Source organism: Dermacentor variabilis, chromosome 3, assembly GCF_050947875.1.
Source record: "Dermacentor variabilis isolate Ectoservices chromosome 3, ASM5094787v1, whole genome shotgun sequence".
Taxonomy (NCBI): domain Eukaryota; kingdom Metazoa; phylum Arthropoda; class Arachnida; order Ixodida; family Ixodidae; genus Dermacentor; species Dermacentor variabilis.
The window spans coordinates 33,050,437-33,077,410 of record NC_134570.1 but is presented as its reverse complement, the minus strand read 5'-3'; the positions used below and the strand labels follow the sequence as shown (position 1 = coordinate 33,077,410).

At 47.6% G+C, this 26,974-nt stretch overlaps 1 protein-coding gene across 2 annotated transcripts; it reads left to right on the top strand.

Annotated features, from left to right (window-relative positions):
• Positions 1-447: 447 nt before the first annotated feature.
• LOC142575371 (uncharacterized) lies at positions 448-26,169 on the top strand. 2 transcript variants are annotated; one of them, XM_075684701.1, is made up of 4 exons: positions 448-1,313; positions 8,283-8,390; positions 16,722-17,095; positions 22,481-26,169. In XM_075684701.1, exons 3-4 carry the CDS (start codon positions 16,785-16,787, stop codon positions 24,105-24,107), a joined length of 1,938 nt encoding a protein of 645 aa, XP_075540816.1. In that variant the 5' UTR covers positions 448-1,313; positions 8,283-8,390; positions 16,722-16,784; the 3' UTR covers positions 24,108-26,169. The 2 variants fall into 2 exon arrangements, with proteins under 2 accessions (XP_075540816.1, XP_075540815.1); XM_075684700.1 differs by lacking the exon at positions 8,283-8,390.
• Positions 26,170-26,974: the final 805 nt, after the last annotated feature.

The following is a 26,974-nucleotide window of genomic DNA, read 5'->3' as shown; positions in this document are numbered from 1 at the left end:
TAAGCTCTTCGTCCTCTTCGCTCCCCTTGGCAGAGCAGTATAGCAAGCTGTGCGAGACCGGGGCCGACCTCGTCACCTCTTCTTGTGCAGTTTCTCCAGCTCTCTATCAAATTACAAAGAAATGAGGTATCAGCGCAGGTGCGCAACTATACAAACACGCGTATTACAGAGCGAAACACTCGGCACTTGACATTTCCCGCACCCCGAGTTTTCCCCTCCTTCTCTCTCTCTCGCTCTCTCTCACAGCTGGACGCGTGTCTGCTCCGCCGGGTCCAGGCATCCCCTCGATCCGTGGCTCTCGTTCTCCTCTGCGGAGAAACCCGCAGCCCGAAAAAAAAAAAAAAAAAAAAACGCGGGATACTCAACGCTGCGCAGGCGCAGTGGAGGACCACCGCGACGTCGGAGAGCTTCTTTCCCTCCCTCGCAAGCACAAACACACGCACTGCACCGCGGGAAGCAGGAACACGCACCATCACCGACGCAGGGCCCGCGCCTCCCGGTCCACACTGCGCGGTTCGCCTCCGTCGCCCGCGCGCGCGGGAAAACCCCGAGAGGCCGGCTTCTACTCCTACCTCGGACCGCCGCCTTGCAACTTACGTACGCTTTGTGCTCTGAGGAAAGCCTGGCAATATCGGAACAACGGTTCGGCCCTTGCACGGAGCCCCGCGCTATCAACGGGAGCGAAGGAAGGACACCGGAGCCGCAGTGAACGACGACGAAAGGAGCGTGAATACAACAGCGTCGTCGGTCCCGGCAGCGGCCCGAGCCGGCACCAGGCCTAGCCGCCGGCGACTCGACCGCCGGGGGTACGCCGGCGTTCTCTCGTCGTGGCCGACGTCGGCGCGGCGCTGCCACACGAGCCGCCCGCGCGCGCGCTCCTTTCTCATTCTCGCGTAGAAAAACGAGCCGCCGCCGCAGTTGTTCGTCAGTCACGCGCCTTTCCTCCGCAGCCAGCCGGCGGCGGTCGCCGCAGCTGCTCCTCTTTCTTCGCTAACCAAAACCAAGCGGCGGCTGCGCAGTGCCAGGGCGAACGAAGGCACGGCGGTGGCTGCGGCAATCGAAGTTCGGTACCCGCGCCGAGGCGCAAAGGGACCTCCTCAACTGTCGCCGGTGCAAGCTTGACCACACGTAGGATAACGACCCGGCTCCCGAGAGCGGTTCAGAGTGCTCTGTTGTGCTTGTGGCGGTGTCTGGAAGAGGATGGATTTCTACTGAACCAGAGGGATGCACTGGGGGCGTCGGAGACGGTCGTCGAGTGCCGTCGTGGGCGCTGCGATTCGATGATTTCTGGTGCCGCATTCGCTGGCTTCGCGGTAAGTATTTGATACGCATATATACACGCGCCACACCTGCACTGCCTGTGACGCAGCCTGCGTGTTCCTATGGTGTTGTGATTTTTCATGCCTCGTCGCAGGTCGCATTAGCTCTAGGTGGACGTCCCAAGGATGTCACGAAAGGGAACACTTAGTTTACGCTGGAACAGTGATTTGCTACACAGGTGTAAATCAGATACCCGCCCAGCATATATTTGCTAGATAGTAATTGCGCTGAAGAATCGTACTCATGGAACGTTATTTGAGTGCCGGAACCACGAAAAATCACCGGCTTTAAATGCAAATCCATAGCGTCCCCTTTCATAATGGCGTGCCATTAGTGCGAACACCCATCGTCCTTACATTAGACGGCGTTTTAAATGAAAGAATCCCAGCAGGCGAGACTTGTTGCGTCCGGGCCTCACACTTCTAGGTCGGCACAATAAGTGGGTACTCATTCATTCTGACGTACTTATATTTTTCCGGGGCTCTATATACGCTCACTGGAGCTCACTCGCGCGCTCTTATTAGCGCCCACACGTATGCATACATTTTTTTAAAACACACTCACATTTATGCCCCAATTTCACTCGCATTTACTGGCACCCACTCAGGCTAATACTCGCCTTCCCTCACACTCAGGGGAACTTACTTTTCTACCCCCGTCCACTCACCATTCGTGGACAGTCATTCATATTCATACTCACAGGTCCACAACAACAACAACAAAAAAGAAATCACTGTCATTGGCTGTAGTTGATACGTTAAACGGAGTTCCATACTCGCGTCCACTCAGACACACCGGCACAGATTCCCGTCCATGTCCAGTCACACGTTTGCCGCTCAAACTCAATCCCACGCCTGTGAAATCAGCGTAGAGTATATGACTCCGTGTACTCACGAGTGATTATGCCGGCATTGACCATTTTGGTCGTTTAGGGATTAATTCAGTGGAAAGTGTAATTGTGGCGCATATACGTGAGAAAACTATTTCATTATTAACTAAGATTGACATCCGTTACCTGCACCCATTCTGGCCTTCACTGCCGCTGAAGAGTAGCTTGGAGCGCATGCTGGGTGTGTTATCGTTGGTAAGCGCCTACATGCATGTAGGTACAGCGCCTACATGATCGAGAACATGTCATTTTCAAAACAACGAGAACATCTATTCGTCCGCATCTGCAGACAAACGGTGCAAACGCAGACGTTCGTCTACATGTGAAAACCAGTGCTTTCCGAAGCTCGATTCCTCTAATTGCGCTGAACGGAGCACGGCTGGGCCAACAGGCGTTCTATGCCGGGCATCACCCGGCGCAAGACGCCGTAGGCACGCCTGGTAAATGACGAACCTCGCGTCGACGTTATCGTGACGTCATGGCGCGTGCATATCCTGGGATATTGTGAAGTGATATTGTCACTGTTCGGAAAGTGATCCGTTCGCTTGCCTTCGCGCGATTGGTCAGAATTGGGCTTTCGTCCTGAAAAGTGCGATTCTCACCAATCGTGCGAGGGCAAGCGAACGGGGAGCGTTCCGAGCCGTTGTAAGGTCGTATTGAAATTTGATCGTATAGAAAGAAGCAAATATTACAGTACATTTTTGAGGACGCTCTGCAGCTTTCCCGTATATTTTCGGACACTAAACTGCATTAGTAGGTTAATGTATATCAGCATATTACGCTAAATGCTATAGGGAAACGTTCAAAATATGGCGTCTATGATGCGTTTGCAGCTATGCAATTGCTTCTGGCGCATGCAACCAGCAAAAAACACAACCTTCAAGATCAGTTTTTGCTACTCGGAGGGAGCCGTTCTCGGGGCACACATAAACTTGGAGTCTATTTTAAGAAAACAGCCACTTTTACCGCGAGAGTGGCGCTGACATCATTGAATCGACATTGCTGACAACATGGATTTTTACAGCGCCGGCATGGGTCTGGCAAATCGGTTATCGGTGAGGAAGGCCCACACTTTATTTTGAAAGAGGCCAAGTCTCAACTGAGCAAGTTTCGAAAACTTTTGCTGCGTCAAAGCGGCCTTAATACGAGATGATATTATGACATCCGTAACGCGCAAACTAACATATAGGCGCCATTTTGGAGCAAGGCTGAAGCTAGAAATAAGGATTAAGAGGAAATTTGGCCTACATTCCCTCCAGTTATAATGAACATTTTGCCGCCGAATGAATTAAAACTAAATGTTGTAAAAATACTTCCCCCGTATAAACTGACTTAGTATTTCTATTCATAGTGTACTTAAACTACATACGATTGTTTAAGGCATGTACTGTGCTTTTGAAAGAACTATGAGCCATGAAGTGCATTTAAGCACTTCTGTTTTGCTGTCACCGATGCGTCTAGAAAATTACATGACTGATTTAATGACGTTGCAGTGTTTGGTTAGAAAATAGCACATCATATGCTTTGTGATGTGATATATATCCCATTTCCCTTTCTATATGTTCCATAGATGTCCATAGAACATGATGTTTTAAATGTTTATCTTAAAGATATCTAGATTTGTGCAAACAACCTAACAAATACATACCATAGCTAATCTAACTCCCATCCGGATCACGTTTCTGTAGCATTATAAGGACATCGCAGCTGGACATATGTGACCTCTAATAGATGCTCACTTTAGGCATGCAGAGTTCTATAAAACGTCTAATTGATATTTTACCGTGCACGATAGCGGGCTATATACTTGCAGGTGACACAGCAGATATACTATCAAGGACAAATTCCATGTTTGCAGCAGACGCAGTGTGGAAGAACGCCCACATTAGAAAGGAAAGTTTTTAATGCGAAAGCATTAATGTCCAATAAGGCAGAAAAGCCGGCGTTGCAGGCAACGAGTGGTACCAAAGGTCACGTTCATCAGTGACGTCATCAACGTCTTTATGACGTCAGTAGTAATGCGAAACTAAGGTTACGACATGTTAGGACACTTGGTTAGAGTAATGTGACTTAAGGTGAAAAAGTGAATTAAGGTGATGTAAAGTGAATGAAGGTGAATTGAAGTAAACTAAGGTTGGTAAAATTATAGCTGGTGTATTAAAATGGATTACGGTGGATTAAGTTTCTTACTAATTAGAGCAAGATGGATAACGGTAGAATTGTGAAGAAGACGTGACAACGTATAACGTCACGTATCATGGACCTAACCAATTAATTAGAGAAGTCGCAATGCTTTCGCATTAAAATCACGTAAGGATACTTAAGTGACTGGAAATTTTTTATGTACTAACAACAATAGCAGCACAGCTGACCGTAACTTGGAAAACCGTAACCACTAATACTTATTAGTGAAACAAACAATTGTTTCGTCCATCCGCGCACCGTCACTGAGAATAAGCGAGATCAGATACACCGCGCACGCACATCAGTGCGCATGACCGCGACGCAGGACAGCGTACTCCCTCTCCTTCACCTCCCGTCTGGCACATTGAGCATATTAAATTAACAAAAGATTTAAAAGCAAATTGCATTAGAAGATAAGGAGAGTAGATATATGCATTTGAGTGCAGGCATGATAGTTTCGAACTATAATTTGAAAAAAAAAAGAGAAATTAATTCCGCGTCAATATTTTCGAACCGAAGGATCCTACAGTCTAGCGCGTTTCTTTCTGTGTTAAGGCTTATCTGTATCTACTGTCGGCACTAGATGTTCCTGCGGCGTTTAGGACCTGTTATCTTCGTCTTATCTTTATTAAAAGGATTTGCAGCAACACTTAGTACAAAATAAAATAACCTAACCTAACCAGAAGCTGGGTAAAAAAGGCCTGTAGGAGGAGGGGCCGGGGTGCAGTTATTCATGTGTGGTCCGTAAGAAGTCTTTAGGCCATGTTGTTACAGCATAGTTTAGACGTCATGTGATTGGCAACGCAACGTCATAGCCACGGGCTACCACGTTTCGGAACAATAATTCTTTGAACATCTTCGACGAGCCTTCACTTTCTAACCTCTACATATGGTTCCACTTCTCACTTCAGCTAAATTTATGTACCATATTCAATGCGAATGGCATTTCATGCGCAATAAAGCTCGGGAAATATAGCGTTTTCAAATATCTACTTGCGTAAGAATTTAACAACAGAACTTTAATTACACCCCAAAAACCGATACGGCATCTTAAATAAATCTTCAAGAAAGCATAATATGCAGCCAACCGACCTGATGTAACGGTTTACGAGGTCAGTATGTAAGATCCGTAAAGAGCCTCATTCTAAAATAGAATGAACCTCACTGAGACATTGTCTACCAGATATCTGCAAAACATACGTTAGCAGGACATCTTCTGATGTTATGACGAGACGAGGACGAATGAATCATACCTGCATGTTGATAGGATATCCTTGGTTCACTGGAATAATATGGTGTGTTTTGTATTTTCTGGAACAGCCAGACATAGCATCTAGCATTGCATCAGCTGTTCTATAGAACAAGAAGTTCTTTTCGTTTTTTTTCTTTTGTTTTCCTTTTTCTTTTTCGTATGGGATTTGAGGGACAAAGCATGCTTTCTCGAGTGAGGCTCTGCGTTGCTGGTGCACAGTATGTGCCCAATGAACTAATCTGCGACTACTTAGTCAGAAGAACGCTCTTTCAAAATCATCTAAAACCCCATTATGCCGCTCTTCGTTGTTATTAGTGGCTAAGACTGCCTAAAGCGTCAAATGTTCCAAATGCCCGACTGCCGACTCACACCCGAGTCTCGGGGGCGGATATTTCTCCATCTTCGAACGCGGTGCGTGAGTGACTCACTCCTGAATACTGTCGCGAATTCAGCGCGACTCTAGAGGCTCACACGCGTTACTGGCTGTGTCGATTTCGAGTGTACTGAACGGGAAATGTAGTAGTACGGTTTTGCATGCAGGCCTTACGCCTCTTTGCTTACTTTCATCTCACCGCAAGTTTAGGCCAGCGCTGTAACTTAAACTTCTGGCGTGATTCTCCTTATTCTTAACTTGCACTACTATGTCACAAGAAAGAAAACTGAAGCACTTCCTCTTTGATTTCAAGCGTACAGCGCTGAACAACAACACCAGTTGAGTGACAGGCAAAAATCTGTCAGAGGCAACGTTGTAGTTCCTCCATAATGCAGAGACACACGCTTTTATTGCACTCTATTTTGTACGAAGTGTTGCTGCAAATCCTTTTAATAAAGATAAAACGAAGATAACGGGCCCTAAACGCCGCAGGAACATCTGGAACCGACAGTAGATACAGATAAGCCTTAACACAGAAAAAAAAACGCGCTAGACTGTAGGATCCTTCGGTTCGAAAATGTTGACGCGGAAACGGGACTTGCGTACTGTCAATATTCTGATTAGGAAACAAAACAGGGAAACTACCTATAAAATGGGCATCTTATATACTACTAATAGAAATTTTATAAACTACTTGCAAATGTATCAACTATTAAAACTTGAGCATGCCGAATTCGGCTTCATAATCAGGTCATCACATGCGACCAGTTTCCCGGAGCATAACTCATTCAACAGCAGCAAATCCCCGAGAACTTGACAACAAATATGTACGAGTAATAAGAGCACACGCCAACCATTGCATCAAAAGGGGCGATAACTCTATATGATGACGCGACATTTGTGTGTGCGCTCACCTGCGGAGTTTTCCGCCTAAATCGCGAAGGACCGAACGGGGAACGCATCGCTCACGCAGTCGAGTCATCTGGCTACGGTCATCGTCGTTATTGGTTGTGGAAAATCCGCGTGAGTGCAGCTGCTGTGACAGAAGCGAGCAGACCAGTGTGACCGCTTGCAATCTCGCAGAGGAACCTCGCGTAGCGTGATGATTTTTTGCCGGTTCTTCCATCAGACATCCCCCTTTTTTTACCATAGTTCTGCTTTCCTTTTCCTTTGTTTATTTCCTCGCATTTTGCTTTTCTTTCCCAATGTCTATATTTTTTAAATTTCCTTTCTTCGTTTCTTGTCCGCGGTCTCCGTGCGCCCTGCCGTCGAGTTGTATTCAGCCTAGTTAAACCCTGCTGTCATTTCCTTTTTCTATTCTTTTTTTTCTTTTTCCCGCTCTTGTGAGGAAAGAGGGGCAGAAACGACCTCAAGGAATAGGGGTCTCGCGTCGCTGCCAGCGCGAAGCCGCGTGATTGAGCGCGGCAGACTGCTTCGTGACTATACGCGAAACAGCAGCCTCACACGGCTTCCGCGTAACGCGAGTGCGTGCATACGAGGCAGGCTGGTCAAATTTAGTTTCGCCCGACCTGAAATCAGAAATTTTCCGCGCCTCTGCGTCTGGTCAAGGTTACCGCGAAGGCACGTTAGCTCACGCCAAAGTGTTGCCTGTAGGCGGTAAATGAATGGAAACTGCGGAGTGATCTCGGCCCGGTCGGAAATAATTGCGTTTCTCTTGAACGCGCATGTGTGCATTCGAGCGCGCGTGTGTGAAGGCGTCTGTCCTGCGCCTATCCAATCAACTGCAGCAGGCTGCTGACTAGGCATCTCGTGGCCTACTTGTAAACGCTTCAGAGACGACTTATGAGAATCCTGGGGACTACACAGAATGCAAACAGTCTACGAACTGGCCATCTTATAAAATTTCTATGGACGTTTTATAGATTACTTACGAACCTCTCAGATACTGCTCTTATGCCTCCGTACAATTTATTTAAGGGATAATCTGTAGATTTATGGAAACTGATTCAGCATACTCCCCATAAATGTATGTACTGTCACTTAATATAGAAAATTACTGCTTCACTGTTTATTTGAATGCCTTCGCATACAAATAGAGAGTTGCGCTATTCGACTCATAACAGAAAGTCTTGCTGCTGAAGATTCGTACCTATAATGGCCAACGTTAAAAGTTGCACGGGAACTCTAAATAATCTAATTAGTCATCGAGATTTCCACAGGCCAACTATTCCATTAGTGGCCGTAGCGCATATTTTCAGGACTTCAATCCTTAAACTTTCACCAGTTTTTGTTTATTAACGCAGGTGGCATTCTCTCGCAACCTCATCCACTTTGCGGTACGCAGGATATCAGTATACGACCTCTTTCACCATACCCCGTGACTCAAGTTGCCTACTGGATTGGGCTACTAGGTACGTAGAATAGGTTAGATACAGACGCATACGTGCATACTGTAATGTTTGGGGAGATGGTAGCTGGCCCATGCCGTCGTCCAACTCATCCACGCTGAGGACGTTGTTGAAGGGAGAGACTTGTACTCATCCAGAACGAGGAATACGGGATTTATTTACAGTATCTACATGAGAACGTTACAGTTCATCAGTCTAGCATGACTGAATGAAAATGCATACCCAGCAGCCGCGCCGCGGCTGCTTATAAACACTCTGTCCTCCCTAGATCCTTAGGTGAGGGAAAACGGCCGTTCGACCAAACGGAGCGTCCAAAGTCATCATAGCCTACCCGCCTTTGAGGGGGAGGGTTTATGGACTCACTTCCGCACAGGTTGCACTGACCACGCCGAGGTGGGAGAGTTCTCGCAGACAGAGGTCTTGACCCGAGCAGGCGCCTCTTTATCCCAGAGTTGACCCTGCAGTCAGTGGCCGCCGCGTCTGTCCATTGACTGACGACTTCTAAGAACCGTGAGACGGCGCCACAAAAGTTTTTATTTTTGGAGTTCTCCCGCTGCAATCATACCGTGAAGGCGACGGCGACTCCACAAACTATACATGGTCCGTCGACTGCGTCTAGTCATCCCAGCGCCGGTCAGTTGGGGCACGCAGCGCATTGTGGTCCTTACAAAGTGAGTCGTCGCAGCAGACATGGTGGCACCAACGGCCTGCTGACCCGGCGCATTGTTGTTTTCAAAGCGAGTCACCGCAGTAGACATGGTGGCGCCTTTCCGACGGTCGCTTCCCTGAAGATCGCTAGCCCCCGCCGGTCGAACGTAACAATACATACCGCAAAGTGGCGCCTGTTCTTATATATATATATATATATATATATATATATATATTCGCAGTGGCGCCACCTGGGACCAGCCAACAGAACTACATTAGGAAATTAAAGTAATCTTAATGTATATAAGAAGCAGCTGGCTTCCAAGGTTCGCGAACGTTTTACCTTAGTCTCCCGCCACTTGTGAGGCTGCTTACCGCCATTAGCGCGAAGCGTTCTAATTCTTCGTTAAGTTTACCCCTGTGTTAGAATGTTAGTGGGTCCTGGTCAGCAATAACTGCATTAACGTTTTTTTTTTCTCATGCACTCTATTTGCAATAATTAGAGAGTGACTTCGCTAAAACAAAATCTTCGTGGGTCATATAGCTCAATTTCGTTCTGACGGACAGCCTGAAGAGTTGGAGGCTGATTGTGCGACAAATCGCAACGTCCAGGTAGCTAACTAAAAGAGATTCGCTGATTAGCGTTCGAATTATTCACGTTAGGGTGCACGTTGTGATCACGGTATTTAAGCGGAGTAAAAAAGTGATAAAGTGAAAGATAAGCAGGGTAATGTCACCAACAATTTTGTTTATACATAGTAAAACCAGCAGAAGAATTCTATACTGACCTGCGCAGTCCCCGGAGCAGCCACGCTACTTTCTATCGACTTAGTGATGAACAGGTTACAGAGGCGCCTCCTATAACTAGCGATGAAGTTAGAAGGACCTTGCTAGACATGACCCGAGGGACAGCGACGGAAGGAGATGGAATAACAGTCGATTTAGTCAAAGATGGAAGAGATGTGCTTGAAAAGCCGGCGGCTCTTTATACTAACTGTCCACGACTTTAAGGGTCTCAAGAACTAGAAGATTGCCAACATTATACTAATCCACAAAAAGGGAGACGTTAAAAAACTGAAAAAATATAGTACCATTAACTTACTTCCAGTATTGTATAAAATATTCACCAAGATAATATTCAACAGAATAAGGGCAACACTAGAATTCGATCAACCGAGAGAACAGGCTGGCTTCAGGAAGGGATACTTTACAATAGATCTCATCCAGGCGATCGAGAATCAGGTAATCGATAAATATGCACAATACAGTCAACCCTTCTATATGGCTTTCATAGATTATGAAAATGCATTTGATTCAGTAGAGATGCCAGCAGTCATGGAGGCACTGCCTAATTAAGGAGTAAAAGATCGAGGCACAGGTGAACGTCTTCGGAAATACCTACAAAGATTCCACAGCCACTTTGGTTCTTCAGAAGAAAAGCAAAAAATTACTTTTCATGAAAGCGGTCAGGCAAGGAGACACAATCTGCCAAATGCTAGTAACTGCATGCTTAGAAGTATTCAAATTATTAAACTGGGAAAGCTTAGGAGGTAGGATCAACGGCGAATATCTCAGCGTTCTTCGGTTTGTAGGTGACATTCTCCTGCGTGACAAACTACAGCTAATTTCCCTCTGTGATTTCCTTGGCTTCGTTGTCTGTTGTTTTTATATGGTCATGATTTCCTGTTTAGTAATAATGAGGACGAATTACGACAAATGATTGAGGGCCTTAACAGAGAAAGTGTCAGAGTGGGGTCGAATATTAATATGCAGACGACAATGTTCAGTAGCCTGGCAAGGAAACAAGAATTCAGGATCGGTAGTCAACCTCTAGAGTCTGTACATGAGTACGTTTTCTAGGTCAATCGTTCACGGGAGCCCTGATAATGGGAAAGAAATTTACAGAAGAATAAAAATAGGTTGGACTGCATACGGCAGGCATTGCCAAATCCTGACTAGAAGCTAATCGCTGTCGTTGAAAAGAAAAGTATACAATCATTGCATTATATCGCTGCTAGCATATGGGACAGAAACTTGGAGGTTAACAATGCTCGAGAACAAAGTTAAGGCCGGTACAAAGATCGGTGGAACGAAAAACGTTAGGCGTAACGTTAACAGACAGGAAGAGAGCGGTGTGGATCAGAGACAAAACTGGGATAGCCGATATTCTAGTTGACATTAAGACAAACGAAATGGAGCTGGGCAGGCCATGTAATGCGTAGGGTAGATAACTGATGGACCACTGGAGTTACATAATGGGTGCCGAGTGAAGGGAAGCGCAGTCGAGGACGGCAGAAAAACTAGGTGTGGGGATGAAATTAGGAAGTTTTCAGGCGCAAGTTGGAATCAGCTAGCGCAGGATAGAGGTAATTGGAGATCGCAGGTGAGGCCTTCGTACTGCTTTAGACATACGCAAAAGAAAGGGCTGCTGCTGGTGATGAACAAAAAGGTCACACTTACTTAGCACAAATCTAAAGCACTATTTTCGAGATATCCCTCTTCACTAGTGCTCGAGCTGAACTTCTCAATTGCAACATGCGCTGCAAAGTGAGTAATACGAAATGTAATATGTGAATACCTTGTATTAGCTACCTGGATATTGCGATTTGTCGATTTGCCGAAACAGCCGATTGTGTTTGTTGATTCTTTGCTTTAACCGCATACATCTTTCTTCACACACTTCGGTGATTTGCGCTGCTTGTGAGTCACGAACCCTTACGGCCATGTATAGACCACCAAAATTAAGTTCCGAGTCATGAACCTTTACGGCCCTGTATACAGTATAGACCACCAAAATAAAGTTTCGTAACGTGTGCACTGGGGACAGACGTGGTCAGGGAAAAAGAAAACTACGACGAAGCACGCGCGCGCCGTTTCCAGCCGTATATATAGCTCCCGTGAAAGCGTGACTTATCGTCTCGAGATCTGCTTCGGCGCTGGCGGTAAGCCAACGCAGCGCGGTCGCGATCCCGGGAGTCACGTCGGAGACGGGCGGCCTGTCCGGGCGACTCGCATGATTGACACCCGGCGAGCGACCAGAGCTAAGGAGCGCGCGCACACACACAGGCGCCAGTCTTTCGTCGGCGGCTCTCGCTTCATTGCGGAGCCATTACTCAACTCGGATCGCAACCCTGCCCCCCTCAATCCCGCGCACACCCATTCCGTCGCTCCAGCGACACGTACGTTCTTCGTGGTCGAGAGAATCTGGAGGACGTTACGGCCCCCGCCGAGAGACGGTTCATTTTGGATTGATGAAGCGTCGGGTGCAGCTATACTGACAAGCGTGGCTATATACTACTTTGCGATGTGTACGTGCTTCAGCTTGTTCGTTAAGTCGGTGATAACCTAAGAATGCAGGAGAGAGTACACCACCGTCGAGCTCGCAGACACCAGCCAATCACGCTCGCTCATTTGTGTGTCGTCACAGTGGCTGCGGACTAATTTCAGACTAAGCATGCCAGAGTGGTGTCTTTCTCTGGATGTCGTTAATTTCCGCTATATTCTCGACGATAATTGGCCATCTTGTCAGTTCTCATTGGCCCTCAGGGCTGCTACGGCACGTCCGATCGGTTCAAAACGCCGCCATTGCAGCATTTGGCAATTAACAACAGCCGGAATTTGACTGTCCGGAATGGCAATGTACCTTCCTCGGGAACTGGTGCGCAGGCACGCAAATCAGGTGCAGTGGGGTTTTGCGTGCGCAAATTGTACTGAATTCTTAGGTCGTCACCGAGCATAATCTCCGAACAGTGACGGTTGTCTAGTTCCGCTTTTAAGCACGAGATCGCGGGTTCCATACCCGGTTTCATCCGTCACACTCTGACCAAAAAAAAAAAAAAAAATTCAGCGGGGTTAATCGCCATGTGCGAGAGAAAATGCGTCAGCATTACGTCGCACCTCTGTGAGGTCCTGTATTCATGATTTCAACCGCTTTCACCACATCATAAAGTGTTGTTCATGAGCTCACTCGATACGCGTCCTGTCTCTTAAGAGGAACTAAGTGCACCTGGCGGTGGGGCACTTTCTTCCACTTCGACACTCCTAATGTCAATGCATTAAAAGGCTCGTATAATTAAATTTAGCTTTGTGTTTAAGAACTGCAGGTGATCAAAGTCCGGAGGCTTCACGCGCTAGGCTGTCGTCGGATCCCTGTGTTGATTGGAACGCTGAACTCGCTCACTCACTCACTCACTCACTCACTCACTCACTCACTCACTCACTCACTCACTCACTCACTCAGTCAATCACCCGCTCAATCAACTCTTTGCATGTTCGTGCTCGTTGAGCAGTTACTCCCATTCTGCCATCGCCGATGCATTTGCTGAGTCACCGCGAAGGAACGTTAGGCCGTCTAAATTGAAGGTTATATTAAAGGGACATTTTAAATGAACATGTTCCACAAGGCATGTACTTGAAAACTTCATTAGTGAATTTTTAATTAGTCTATTATGCATTTCAATTTTTTTTGTACAAGGCATGACCGTCTTTTCGTATAGACCAGCTCACGGACTGAACTTGTGATATACGCCACAAGCAATTTTTAAAAATTTTTGAATGTTTTCTCTGAAACACCCGGTATATGGGCGGAGAAATACCTAGGTACGTACATAAACTAAAGAAATACCTACTCCAACATCCACTCAGAAAAGCTGCGGACGAAGTTTGGAAAGTGAAAATGGGGTTGTTGCGCCGTTCGAGCAATAAAATTTACAGCTATACGTAGAGCGACTGTATTGATTCTTTGTAAACTTTATATCCGCCCTATTCTTAAATTCGGCTTTTTTTTTTTGCAAACTATGCAGCTTACACAACCTGTAATACTACTGGAAAGGCAAGCTCTGCACCTGTATCATTCTGCGGAACCTTCTAGCTAATAACGTGCCTTATCCGAAGGCTTGAGTTATTCTGCTAGGTTCCAGAATTACCGTACTCACCAATTTGAGGCCGTACGACGCACCTCTTCCATTCGCAATCCTTTTTGAACACTTCTTCTGGCTCTTTCTTCACAACACATTGACGGCGTTATCAATGGCCTCAAGTTTGTTTTTGTACACTTGCTTAAATACAAAGTTCATTATCACGCCTAATTTCTTCAAGGTCAAATTAGTTACAGGTTGAATTGATTTCTGACATCATTCCAAAACACACAGTATTGCTACATGCGCGTATTCTTGAAGGTCGCTTTCAAGAGCACCTCGTTCAATGTTGTTGTCGCTCTGTTATTTCTACGGACGCAAGTCGAAGTTCAGAGAAGGCCGAAGTTGGCATCTTTTCCGCTCAGCTTAGATGCGTGCGATCTTTTCCGTTGAATTTCTCGGAATTATTTAGTAAACGAGGAGAAAGGGGGTTAACCGAGGGGCCCGATTTTTATTAGTCATATCATGAGAAGCCAACAAACACTGACACCAAGGACAACATAGGGGAAATTACTTGTGCTTAATAAATAAAAATAAAGAAACGATGAATTAATGGAAATTAAAGTGGATGAAAAAACAGCTCGCCGCAGGTGGGAACCGAACCCACAACCTTCGCATTTCGCGTGCGATGCTCTACCAATTGAGCTACCGCGGCGCTGTTTCCCCATCCACTTTCTTGGGTATTTATGTGTACTAGTAGAAACCTGGGAGTGTTAGCCAGCGCCACCACTCAGACCTTGGCGGCGGACGTGGAACGTCCTTGTTGCCGCAGGCGTCACGAGAACGTGATATTTTTGGGCGAATGCAACTGGTCAATAAAACCACATATGCTACCTGAAGGCATCAATGTTGCCGGATTCGAGACCCTCGTTATGTAATAAACGAGAAGAAAGGGGGTTAATCGAGGGGCCCGATTTTTATTAGTCAAAGCATGAGAAGCCAACAAACACTGACACCAAGGACAACATAGGGGAAATTACTTGTGCTTAATAAATGAAATGAAGAAATGAAAAGGTAATGGAAATTGAAGTGGATGAAAAAACAACTTGCCGCAGGTGGGAACCGAACCCACAACCTTCGCATTTCGCGTGCGATGCTCCACCAATTGAGCTACCGCGGCGCTGTTTCCCCATACACTTTCTTGGGTATTTATGTGTACTTGTAGAACCCTGGGAGTGTTAGCCAGCGCCACCACTCAGACCTTGGCGGCGGACGTGGAACGTCCTTGTTGCCGCAGGCGTCACGAGAACGTGATATTTTTGGGCGAATGCTACTGGTTAATAAACCCACATTTGCTACCTGAAGGCATCACTGTTGCCTTCAGGTAGCATACTCGAATGTTGGGTCCTTAGCTTTCTAAAGTAATAATTATTGTAGATGCTTTTCGAGTAACCGGCATATGAAATCAATCAATCAATCAATCAATCAATCAATCAATCAATCAATCAATCAATCAATCAATCAATCAATCAATCAATCTTTATTATTTCGCAAAATGCTTTACACATGGAGGTATACAGAAGGGGGCCCCATAGTAAAAACTGAATTGGGACCTCCTGTTCACGGTTAACATAAAAGTTACAATGGCAAGAGCAGCAGCTGAAGAGAGAGAGAGAGAGAGAGAGAGAGAGAGAGAGAGAGAGAGAGAGAGACTCTTTATTAGAAAAACAAAAAATTTTGCCGGCGCGTATACAACCGCTGGCATGCTAGTCTGTATAGGGATGGGGAATGGGATTAAAAGATTAATACTAAGCGTTCGCCTCTGCTGGTTACATTTTCTACACTTCTGCCGAACAGTTTGTCTAAAGCTCGTTTTGTGCGGCACCTGGGACATACTTTAACCTTAAGCGAGTCCGCTGACTCTCGCATCGTCGTCACTCAATGGTCCGGTTTTAAATTGTTTTCATTTTTAATTATCTTTATCAGAGCTAGATTTACACTCATTTCTAAATTTCGATGAACCGTTATTTTTGGTTTCCTCTGACGATTTGCAACACCTGCGATTCCCACGAAACGCCAGAAAACACGTTTCATGAGAATTCAATATGACGTTATTAATCTACGACTGCAGAGCTTCGCGTCTAATTTGTTTGCCTTCATGCGTGGTTTCTTTATAACTAAGCTCTGCTCTTTTTGTGAAGAAGCGGAAACAATTGATTTATTCCTTTCCTGCTGCCGCTTCTCTCTCCGTAGAATGTATCTCGTACTCATGGCTAGTAATATACGCTTAACTCCACCAACAACGCGTCAGTCAGGTTATAGTTACAGCTTTGATAAATCTGCTCTGAACGCGTTTGTTGAAGCGTCCTAAAGGTTACGTTGCTAGGGGTGCTGCTCTTGGTTTATTATTTATTTCTTGCGAAGGAATAAATAAACCCGTTAACAACTAGCCCGTTCGCTCAAAGATTGGATGCGTGTGGCTATGTGCACTAGGCTGTCGCCCGTGGCCCCGAACGATCGTGCAACGGTGGCTGTCTCTGTGCTGTCGCGCCGGTTTATGACGTCAAATGCGGCGCGTAATAAAGCGGGCCTATGTAACAATGTGAGCTTCTCGTAGCGTGCAGCGTAATAATCTTTGGCTCGCATGTTTATGACAGCATTGTCTACAGATAGCGAACGTTTCCTCACCCTGTTCGAAAAGCGCTGCGGTGCCCCTTCGGGCAAACTTCTGCCTCTCGCGGTCTCGGTTTGAACACCGGTGCAGCGAAGCTCGCGCTTCGGTGTCCAACGATCGCTGCGAGTCTGACACTCGACCGATTGGCGTTTGCAGGATGAGGTCACCTGAGCGCTTCCCATCGGAGGAGCAGCAGCCGCGCCAGCAGCAGAAGCCGTCATGAGCCCGTCCTGGCTGCCCCGTTTCCGGCCCCTGTTTTTGCTGGTGACGGCGCTCAACGTGCTGCTCCTCTACAGCGTGGGCCACTATCTGTGGACGCCGCGGTCTGCGGCCTTGTCCTCCTCGTCCGCGGAGGGCTCGGACTCCGCCGCCGGCGCCTGGGAGCGGGCCACGCCGGTGGGACACCGCATTCGAACCGCGGGCTGCACGCTACCCCAGTTCGACGCGTTCGACCCCTCCGTCAGGCCGTACTTCCGGCGCCGCTCGGAGACGCGCCGGTGCTACGGGAGACCGAACTTCATCACCGTCAGGTGCGTTTTTCTCACCATCCTTTGACCTCAGCCTTCTGTGCCATCCCTGCCGGCCCATCCTGTGAACGAAGCGAGCGCTGGCAAATACTCTTGCGGAAGTGGCCGTTTGTCCCATACACTACGGTATAAAGAGACGCTAAATAGAAATATTGAAGAGAACACGCGCGACCCTGTCAGCGGTGTGTGATTTCTCTTCTGTCGCAAGTCAAGCTTCTTGTTTTTAATTCTCCGGTGAGAACTTAAATTCAATACGAGCTCCACCTACAAAGCCGCACTGTGACTACCCTCTGTGCATCTGTAGCCCGAAATATAGTTCCCGGGAGACAGCGATATTGAAAGAAATTTACCTACCTCATAACGTCATGGAAGCTAGCAAACGTAAGTGGCGGGCACATCTACACAAATCAACTTAGAATGGACCGTGGGATATATTCTACTGCGTTCTTAGGTTGTCGTCGAATACAGTGAATCGGTAAACTGTAGTGCTAAATTACGCTTCTGCAATAGTAAAATGGTCACTCTTACAGTAGGAGGAGTCCGGTATAACAACCATATAAAAGACGCGAGAAAAAAAAAAAACAAGTAGGCGAGTGGCGACCCCACTCTGCAGTTCACGTCGTGACGTCATAAATTTTGGCGCCTGCTCGGATCTAGTTAATTGCTTATTGACATAGAACTACCCCCGTGTTGCATTCTGGAAGAAACACATACTCAACCTAGTGAGTATCGAGAACTTTTCCTGGCTCTCCGTGACGTCACACTGACGTGCGGGCGTGATAGCCTTGGCGCAAAGTTCAAGCGAGAGAAGTTCAGCTTTCATTTTCTCCAGTAATTACCTACCTTCTTCATTATGTGCCTGCCAGTAGTGTTGTGAAGGACACTTTGCCAGTCCAAATTGATTTAGCGTTGCTCTTTAGTGTCACTTTATGGGCACTGTACTTGAGATCAACATTGAGGGGTAAACCGAGTGCTTTGCCATTGGGCAATCTTTCCATTGAATTTTGGGGAGGAAGTTGGTGGGGCGCGTATCTTCAACTACACTCCTACTGTAGAATCTCTTTATTCTCACTTCCCCGGGCTTCTGTTTTCATGGTGCAAACACCGCCCGTTGTTTACCACAGTGGCCCTACAACCTGCTAAGACTCCCGGCATGCTTTGCGACAACGGTGGCCTAGCCAAACTCGTCGTGAAACCGGTCTATCGAATTTTCGAGACACATACATGTGGGACACGCAGTTATACTCCCGCTATTAAAGAAACGGCCAGCGCTCCCTTCGCTCTCAGAGTGTTTCCTTCTGACGGGACAATTCGCCAGAGGACGCCAGTTGGCTCCCAGCTGGAGCGCACCATCTATTGGCAACATAAAGAAAGGTACACCTGCTTCCTTTCGTCTTTCTTTGTTATCCTTTCATTCTTTGTTATTCTATCTCTTTGGAGCACACCATCTACTGCCGACCAAAAAAAAAAAAAGGTATGCCGGCTTCCTTCTGTCTTTCTCTGTTATCCTTTTCTTGTTTGTTATGCTATCTCTTTGTTTGTTATCCTGTTTGTTATCCTTCTCGCTGTTTATGTTTGTCACTTGACTCGTATCCGTTCCTTTCTGCTCCTTTGGTGTCTCTCACTGCTTTGCCATCTTCCTCTACCACTTTTGCTTTGTTTCTATCTCTTAATAGTCTCTGGTTCGTTCCCTTCTACGGCTGCAGCGGACCTTGTCGAGGACAAGCTCAAGTAAGGCACATCAGTCGACGTCTTGTACTTAGGGTGTTTTATTTCAGTATAACTTTGACAACTGCCTGTGGCAAATAGCACAATTGTGCTCGTTCAGCTGAATCGCTCGAAGAGGCGAACAGTGCTTGCATGACAAATCGAAATGCATAATAAACTAATTAACAAAATTACACTTTTCTAACGAGTTGATTTAGGGCACATTCAGCAATTTATACACCCAAGGAAAGTTGAAAATTGCCACCTTCGGCTATCTGTCAAACTTCGCGGCAGTGCACCATCAGTGTTTTGGTCGGGACCATAACACTCCTATAACGCAGCAGGGAAGTTACAACCAAGAAGATTATATACGTGTTACGACTGAGTGCCATAAATGCTTAAAAGGGCTAGTAAAGTGTGAATGCTTGTAAAGTGCCGCAAGGTCCAGCGTTTGTCCTGTCTTACCCGCCGTGGTTGCTCAGTGGATATGGTGTTAGGCTGCTGAGCACGAGGTCGCGGGATCGAATCCCGGCCACGGCGGCCGCATTTCGATGGGGGTGAAATGCGAAAACACCCGTGTGCTTAGATTTAGGTGCACGTTAAAGAACCCCAGGTGGTCAAAATTTCCGGAGTCCTCCACTACGGCGTGCCTCATAATCAGAGAGTGGTTTTGGCACGTAAAACCCCAAATATTATTATTATTATGTCCTGTCTTCTTTCTCGTGTTCCGTTTGTGCGTGCGCAGCCCAAGAATGGATAGGTTCCGATTGGCCCGCTTATCAATCCCACTGCGTAAATGCTTATTTCATTGGAATGGAGAACCTTCTCGACACTGTACAAGTGAAAGTTGTTTAAATATGACCGATCTTTGAAATTTCATTTTTTTTTATGCTGCGCGAGTTACTGTGGCGCACTGCGGTGAAGCTCGGCAAATGGCCGAAGGGGCGATGTCCAAAATTCCTTGTCGTGTCGGCATATTCATTTTGAACGAATTCTGAGGGCGACCCCAACATCGAGATTTGCGTTCCAGTATTTGCGACGAAATGCTGTGGCGTTCTAACTAAATTTGTCCTTTAATGAACAAAAGGACGTAATTGCAATACGTGCCCGAAAATAACTACCTTAGAAAGTTGATCAGTGCAATTCTGTTAATTAGACGCTATGGACCTCGTTTGCTTGCGCAAATAATGCCCGCCGCTTCGAGTAATTCAGGTCAGCGATCTGAATTGTGCTAGTTGCTACAAGGGATTACTAATTATTCTGTTACATATAGAATAAAAAATTACCGACGATTACGTTACTTCCTAATGCGAAATTTGAGCGCAGCAAATAAGCTGTTTCACCTTTTCGATAGATTGAGGCAAAGAAATCGAGCAACACATGTATGCGCTATCACAGAATTTTTTTTTTTTTCACACGTATTCCTTTAACAAAGACTCCACTAACAGTTCTTGACAGTCATGAAGGAAGCTTTGTGGTCGGAGAAATAGACTGATATATGTTCGACTTGGTACACCAATGCTTGATTCTCAAAGACGAGATCTATACAAGTGCCTCGCGAGGTTGTCACAGCCGTGGGACGCGTTACGAGCGAGAGGAACGGGATGATCTCCCGCATAAGTGTTAGGAAATTGCTGTTTGTCTTTATGTCAAGCCGCCACCGATCTGGCTCTCTGATTGCCACCGCACAGGGCGAACGGCAGCGGCAATTTCGGCTCGGGCGGTGCACATATACAGATCCGCCGCCACCGATCTGGCTCTCTGATTGCCACCGCACAGGGGTTGCATTGGAGGAGGAGCGAAGAAAGGAATTAAGTTCGAGCCGGCGCTTTGACAACCGGAGACTCGCAGGAAGAGGGGGGAGGGGGGCGGCGTGTACACCCAGCGGCAAACGATGGGGGCAGAAGCGCGCGCAGCAAGCGGACAACACGATAAAGGGAGGAGGGAAGAGATAGCAGCGACTGACTGATGCCGAGACGCCGATAGTGAGTCAACCCCAGCTGCGGAGTTGGTTTCAGGGACAACGCCGCCGATGCCGACACAAACAATATGATACCCTCGCTTCCGCAGCGCTAAGAACCAGGTCTAGCCGTGGGAAGGTGGTCACGTATTCGTCGACGTGCCGGGGCCTACGTGAAATAACCGGCGCGTCGGCAACTGAAGAGCACCCTATCCGCCACACAAGAACAGGGGGGGGGGACCCTTTCCTCCTCTTTCTGCATGGCGGCGACGGTGTTCTATGCAGTCACGTTATCTTGACTCTCTAGCGGCGTCAGCGGCATCCAGCGGTATCAGTCGGTCGCTGCTAGCGCTGGGGGGATGAAAGGGGGGCGGAGCTGGTTACGAGGCCGACGACAACGCCGACGACGACGCGAAACCCAGAAACGGACGCCAAAGAGCTGCGCTCTAAAACCACTTGAGATATGATGTCAAGCAAGCTGCCGATTGTGTTAACCCGCACACCTGGATTTTGGTCTTGTGGCGGCGAACTCGAGAAAGTGGGAGCTTCGCTTTTAGAAAGACGCACATGAAACCTGAGTACTTCACTTTTTGATGTTTCTTCGGGCAACAACTATCTTTGCCAGGTGTCTTCTAACGTATCAATGAAATCAAGGGCCTGGGCTCGGCTCCCGACGGTAGGGGCTGCATTCCACAATGGGGGCGGAATGTAAGGACGTTTGCACGCATCCGTTTTGAGTGCTAATTAAAGAATCACTCGTGTTAAAAATTATTCTGAAGCCCACCCACCGCGGCGCCGTTCATAGCCCGTTGCATAGCGTCGGGACGTTAAAGACATGATTTATATTTTTATAGTGTGATTAAATGGGCTTTTGCCCTCACCATTACCTGTCATGTTTTTTTTTTCTGTAACTGCACTCTGCACGAAAACAACCACAAACAAGCAAGTGCTTGGCACCTAAAGAATGGAAAATCCTGGGTGTGAAAGTTTTAAAGAGCCAAGACACATTCGACATCCCTTCAAACTTTTTTTGCTAAGAAAAGCTAGGAGTGTTAGTTTGCATACAATCAACACAGTTGTTTGTACACAATCAACACGGCTGTGTCGATGGCCTACAAGCAGCGTGGCCGGTGACCTGAAAATTCTGAACCAACTACCCTAAGTGCAACTACTCTCCTTTCGAACAAACACTGGCTGCTGCTTTCATTAAACTTCTTTACTTTTTTTAGAGGAGTCAAAGGTTTGTACCAAGATTCTTCGCTATACCCAGACACAGGATTCGCTTTACAGAATCACGCAAACGATTATTTTACGACGGTATCAATTTTCTAATTATCGACGTTTTTCCATGTGGGAAGGCTATTTAAGCGAGCAAGTAATATTCATTCGCTTGGGCAAAGCGGCCGTGGCGTAGTGACAAGAGGGCTCGGTTTGAAATTTGTGATCGTTGGTTAGATCAGAAGCATACTTACTCGGCCACGTCGCGTTACGTTACGTCGCGACGTGCAGGAGCTAGGGCGTGAAGTAAAAACGCTTCCGACTCATTTTATATAGCCATATCCGATGATCGCTCTAAGTGAACCAGGTTTTAGCGAGCATGTTTGTCACTAGTCAGCGTTGTGGCGTTCCCATTTGCTTTGCTTCTTTGCAAATCAGTTCTCAGTGCGCAACGTGGAAATGTGTAGTTTGGCGCTACCAACATATCTCGCGTTCCTTTGCAGGGATGGATTTCCGGCCATCATTGAAGAAAATCTCAAAGAACATGGCGTGCTTCCAAAGGACCTCGTGTGCTTCTACAAAGAAATCTACCGAAATGAATCTTTGAAGAAACCCGACGAGAAGTACTTGTATAGTTCCAGAGAGCGACTCCTGTTTGACGAACCGTTGAGGAAGGAGTTTCTCTTCGTCGAATGCGCCACGAAGCAGTCTCCGGAGCAGTCGTTTCACGACCAGTTTCTCCTCAACCCGGTGATCAAAGGCAATGTCGAGGAACGCTGTCGCACGGCGTCTGCCGGAACGCCGCACAACCTGAGCGTTCTAGTCCTCGGTCTCGACTCGGTTTCGTACTTAAACTTGGACAGACACCTGCCGGAAACCGCAAAGTTCGTTCGCGAAAAGCTGGGTGCTTTCGAGCTCTACGGATACAACAAGCTCGGGGACAACTCGTATCCGAACCAAGTTCCCCTGATCATGGGCCTCAAGGACCACGAGGCGACCAAGGCCGCTCCAGATGGGTTCTACGACGACCTGAGTGGCCGGTTCATTTGGCAGCTGTATGGCGAACGGGGTTACCGGACCATGTTTCTCGAGGAGTCGCCGTTCTACGGCCTCTTCAACTACTTCAGCCAGGGCTTCCGGCGCGCACCGGCCGACTACTACCTGCGACACGCCATCATGGCCATGGATGACTCGCCAAAGAAAACCCAAGACTGGCAGCGTGTCCGCTGCTTGGGACCCACGATGCCGTTCGAGGAGCTGCTGGACTACCTCGCCCGCTTCACGGACGTGATGGCCGAGCGTCCTTTCTTCTCCTACACCTGGATCAGCGAGATCACGCACGACTCGCTGAACAGCGCGGGCTACGCAGACGAGCCCTTCCGGCGGCACCTGGAAACTCTGTACTCTTCCGGCATGCTCAACCACACCGTTCTCGTCTTCCTCAGCGACCACGGCTTGCGGTTCGGCGACGTTCGGGCAACTTACATCGGCAAGTTCGAGGACCGCCAGCCCTTCGCCTTCGTGGTCTTCCCGCCGTGGTTCCTCGAGCAGAACCCAGAAGCGGCGCGCAGCCTGCGCGCCAACCAGCGCCGCCTCACCACTCACTTCGACGTGCACGCGATGCTCGTCGAGCTGCTCGACTACCCGAACGCCGAGCGACCAAACTCCACATACGGACTCAGCCTGCTGCACGACGTGCCCGAGACGAGGACGTGCGCCGACGCGTCCATCACGCATCACTGGTGCGCGTGCAACGCCCGCTCCGAAGCCGCCGTTTCCAGTGAGCTGGCCTCGACGCTGGCGAACCACTTCATGTCCAAGATCAACGGATGGGTGGCCCAGGCAGCGCGCAAGTGCGCCGAGTACAAGCTACTGCAAATCATGGACGTGACGGCGCTCCAGGCGACCCCTGCTGAGCGTGCGACGAACACGAGTCACTACTGGGTGACCATCAAGCTTTCGCCGGGCGAGGCCGTATTCGAGGGCACGGTGCGTGTGCAGGGAGACAATGTGACGGTGCTGAAGGAGATCAGCCGTTGCAACTGGTTCGCGGGCCAGTCATACTGTGTCCGCAACCACTGGCTCGAGAAGTTTTGCTATTGCCGTCGGACGGTCGGAGAGCTGGTTTGATGTTGGCGGTCCTTGTGTAGACCGTTAGCTCATTCACCGTCGAGAATGTTGATCCGCAGCGTTAATTCCCATAAGCAGCAGCACTGCCGGAACAGGAGGTATATAGGCATCTACAATGCTATTTACTTCCTTGTAGTGAGTATTTGCGTAGTAGATTGGCAGTGCTATGGGCTTTTGCGTGACCGTGTTAACCAGCGCTAAAGCATCCGTTGTAAATAGACCGGACTTTCTCCAAATGTGATATACCTCCTAGGAGGCGACGGCAGACCTTTCTTCGCCTTCGCCATCAAACCCTCTTTGACGGTTGTGCCGTGCTGAAGCAGGTTAGTGGGAGCTCTTCCCGCCTAATACTGCCTGCTCCAGCATCGAGATATGCAAGGTTGCTCCTTTTTTGGAATAGGAATCGCGCACGGCGTTCGTTACTTTAGCGCAGGGAAGATAATCCAGCCTCAACTACATTCAGAATACTGTAACCTGAATTGATCAAACCGCCATTTCGGGGATGCATGGCGCGAACTTTAATCGGTGTACCAAGCGTGTGCAAACTAGTCGCTTCCACGATTGTTCGCCGTCTCCCGACGTAACCAGACAAGGAATTTTTAGCCTCTCCGCATACGTATTACCATTTGCGGAATAAAGGAATACCGGAGACGCAAACGGGGAGCAGCAGCGCTGGTGGCGCCATGTGGTGACGCTGAGTTTGAGTAGAACACACAGAACATGGCTCCAAGATCCGATGGCGCGCGTTGATTTAGACCGCGCGTGCTGCCTGATCTCAGATTCTGTGCACAAAACTCGTGTTATACTTAGTTTATCGCGTAAAAGCGACAAGTACCAAATGTATTTTCATTTCAGGGACGACACTCATGGCACATGAAGCATCTTTCATGCGCTGCGGTTGAATAACATGTTACAAGGTGTCGCCAACAGTGTGGCTGCCGTCCGTCTATGTATCCGCCCTTTCGGTATTCCGTAAACAGTAATCCTATATGGGCAGGTTACGTTTCCGGTGCCGGTAGATCGCACGAGGCATTCTCGGTACTTTCGCTCATTTGAGCTTTCCTATGCGTAGAGAACATCGGGCTTCACATATTCGCAGCCGAGCCCATTTCGGGGCGTGTACTCCTGTTAGCGTTGCCCGTTGCTGTTATGTAATACTCGTTGCCATTTTTTGCAGCGTGCAGCGCATGTGACGTAGAATCATTTCTTATGTTTATTTGTTTACTTTGGTTGCAAGGGCTGGAACCGAATAGTGTGTAGTCCAAATACGCTGCGACATTTGTTTTACTGTGACCGCGCCAAAAAAGGTGCATGAAAGTGCCAAAAGACACGCAGGCGTCATCATTGATTTTACGAAAGTTCTCAGACCTATCATCTCATTACGCTGCGCATTATGAATCTCCATTTTCGTTGCGGTGGTAGTAAAGCCGATTTTGCCTGTGAATACAGTGCATAATTACAATATGGGTCGGGTGTGTGCGCATCTGCCGAGCCGCCATATATGAAGCTTCGATCCGTCAAGCCCGTAGGCATGATGGTAATGAAGACTTTCATTTTGCGGCGACTATATAGTGACCATTCCCTCTCTATTCAGCTTGGAATCGCGTAATGAACGAGTGAAAGTTCAGTCACAAGAAGGAAAAAAAAAATCACTTCAAGGCCACAAGAACGGGCAGTCCTGCTCACATCCCATCGTCTTCCTGCTGTGGTCTCGAAAGAGTCTTCCAAGGCATATGACCCCACGTGACGGTCAGTCTCCACGCTAATTACGGTCACCGAGCAATTAGCGGCTGGTTGTGCGTTCAAATGGACCGGGAAGTTCATTGTTGCCAACGACGCGGCGACCAAATGTGGCCAGAGAGTTATTGGGTTCGTCACTATGACGTTAGCAGAGCTTTCCCCGTACGAATGCCATCATCTTTCGGCAACGCTCACTTTACTTGTAGGCCTATCTACCATTCGCAGTTTGCTAACAGGCTTTTCAACCTTTACTTCACTGCTTGACGAGTTGCATTCAGCCATTAAAGAACAAAATTGAAAAAAAAAACTTTGTCCTGTCTTTTGCTTGCAACCCAATACGTGCCGTCGTTACAGGGTCACGTTCCTACAAAGAGGAACACCGATTTAGTGCAAAATGATCAAACATTCCTTCAATGCTATATTGTTAATTTCGCGGTATTCGGTTGATTACTTGAAGAGATAATGAAAGCAAAACTTCAAAAAAATGTTTCTCATTTCGCGAAAGAATTTGTGCGGCGGTGCGCCAGGGCGACGTCACAAATTTCAAGGTATTCTTGCGGGTCGTTGTGGTGCAGTAAATGTTCTCCAAACTTCTTAGTCAACTGAGTCTTTGGCTCCTTTTAGACTATCATGTAGTCCATCTTTAACGATGAAAAATCAAGTAGACCCTAGCAGACGCCGTCAAAATCTGACTCCATACGTGGCCAATGCAGGAATTTCAAGGCGGTGTCGCCACCGGTCTTTCGGTGCTGCCTCGAGGTTGAAAAACAAATTGCTGGAGTGGAGAGGACATCTCAAAAGGGAAGCCGGACCGCCACCATATTACCGCTGGTACGAAAAAAACGTTAGCGAATAGTGGGGATTATGCGAAGCGCTTTCTTCTTACTCCGTGCTATTTGGGATGGTTAGAACAAATATTGTTCGACGTCTTTCTTTCTATCACTGGTTTTAGAAGGAAGCCTAAACGTCTTATCAAATTTTATGGTAAATCATGATATGAATAGGCAGCCAAAGTTAACATCATAGCCAGAAACCACGGGGTTTTATTTTCCAATTAGACTAACGTTTACAATACGTGAGCAAAATGAAATAGCTATGAGCGTATTTCAGCTGGCTTCACCTGTGCT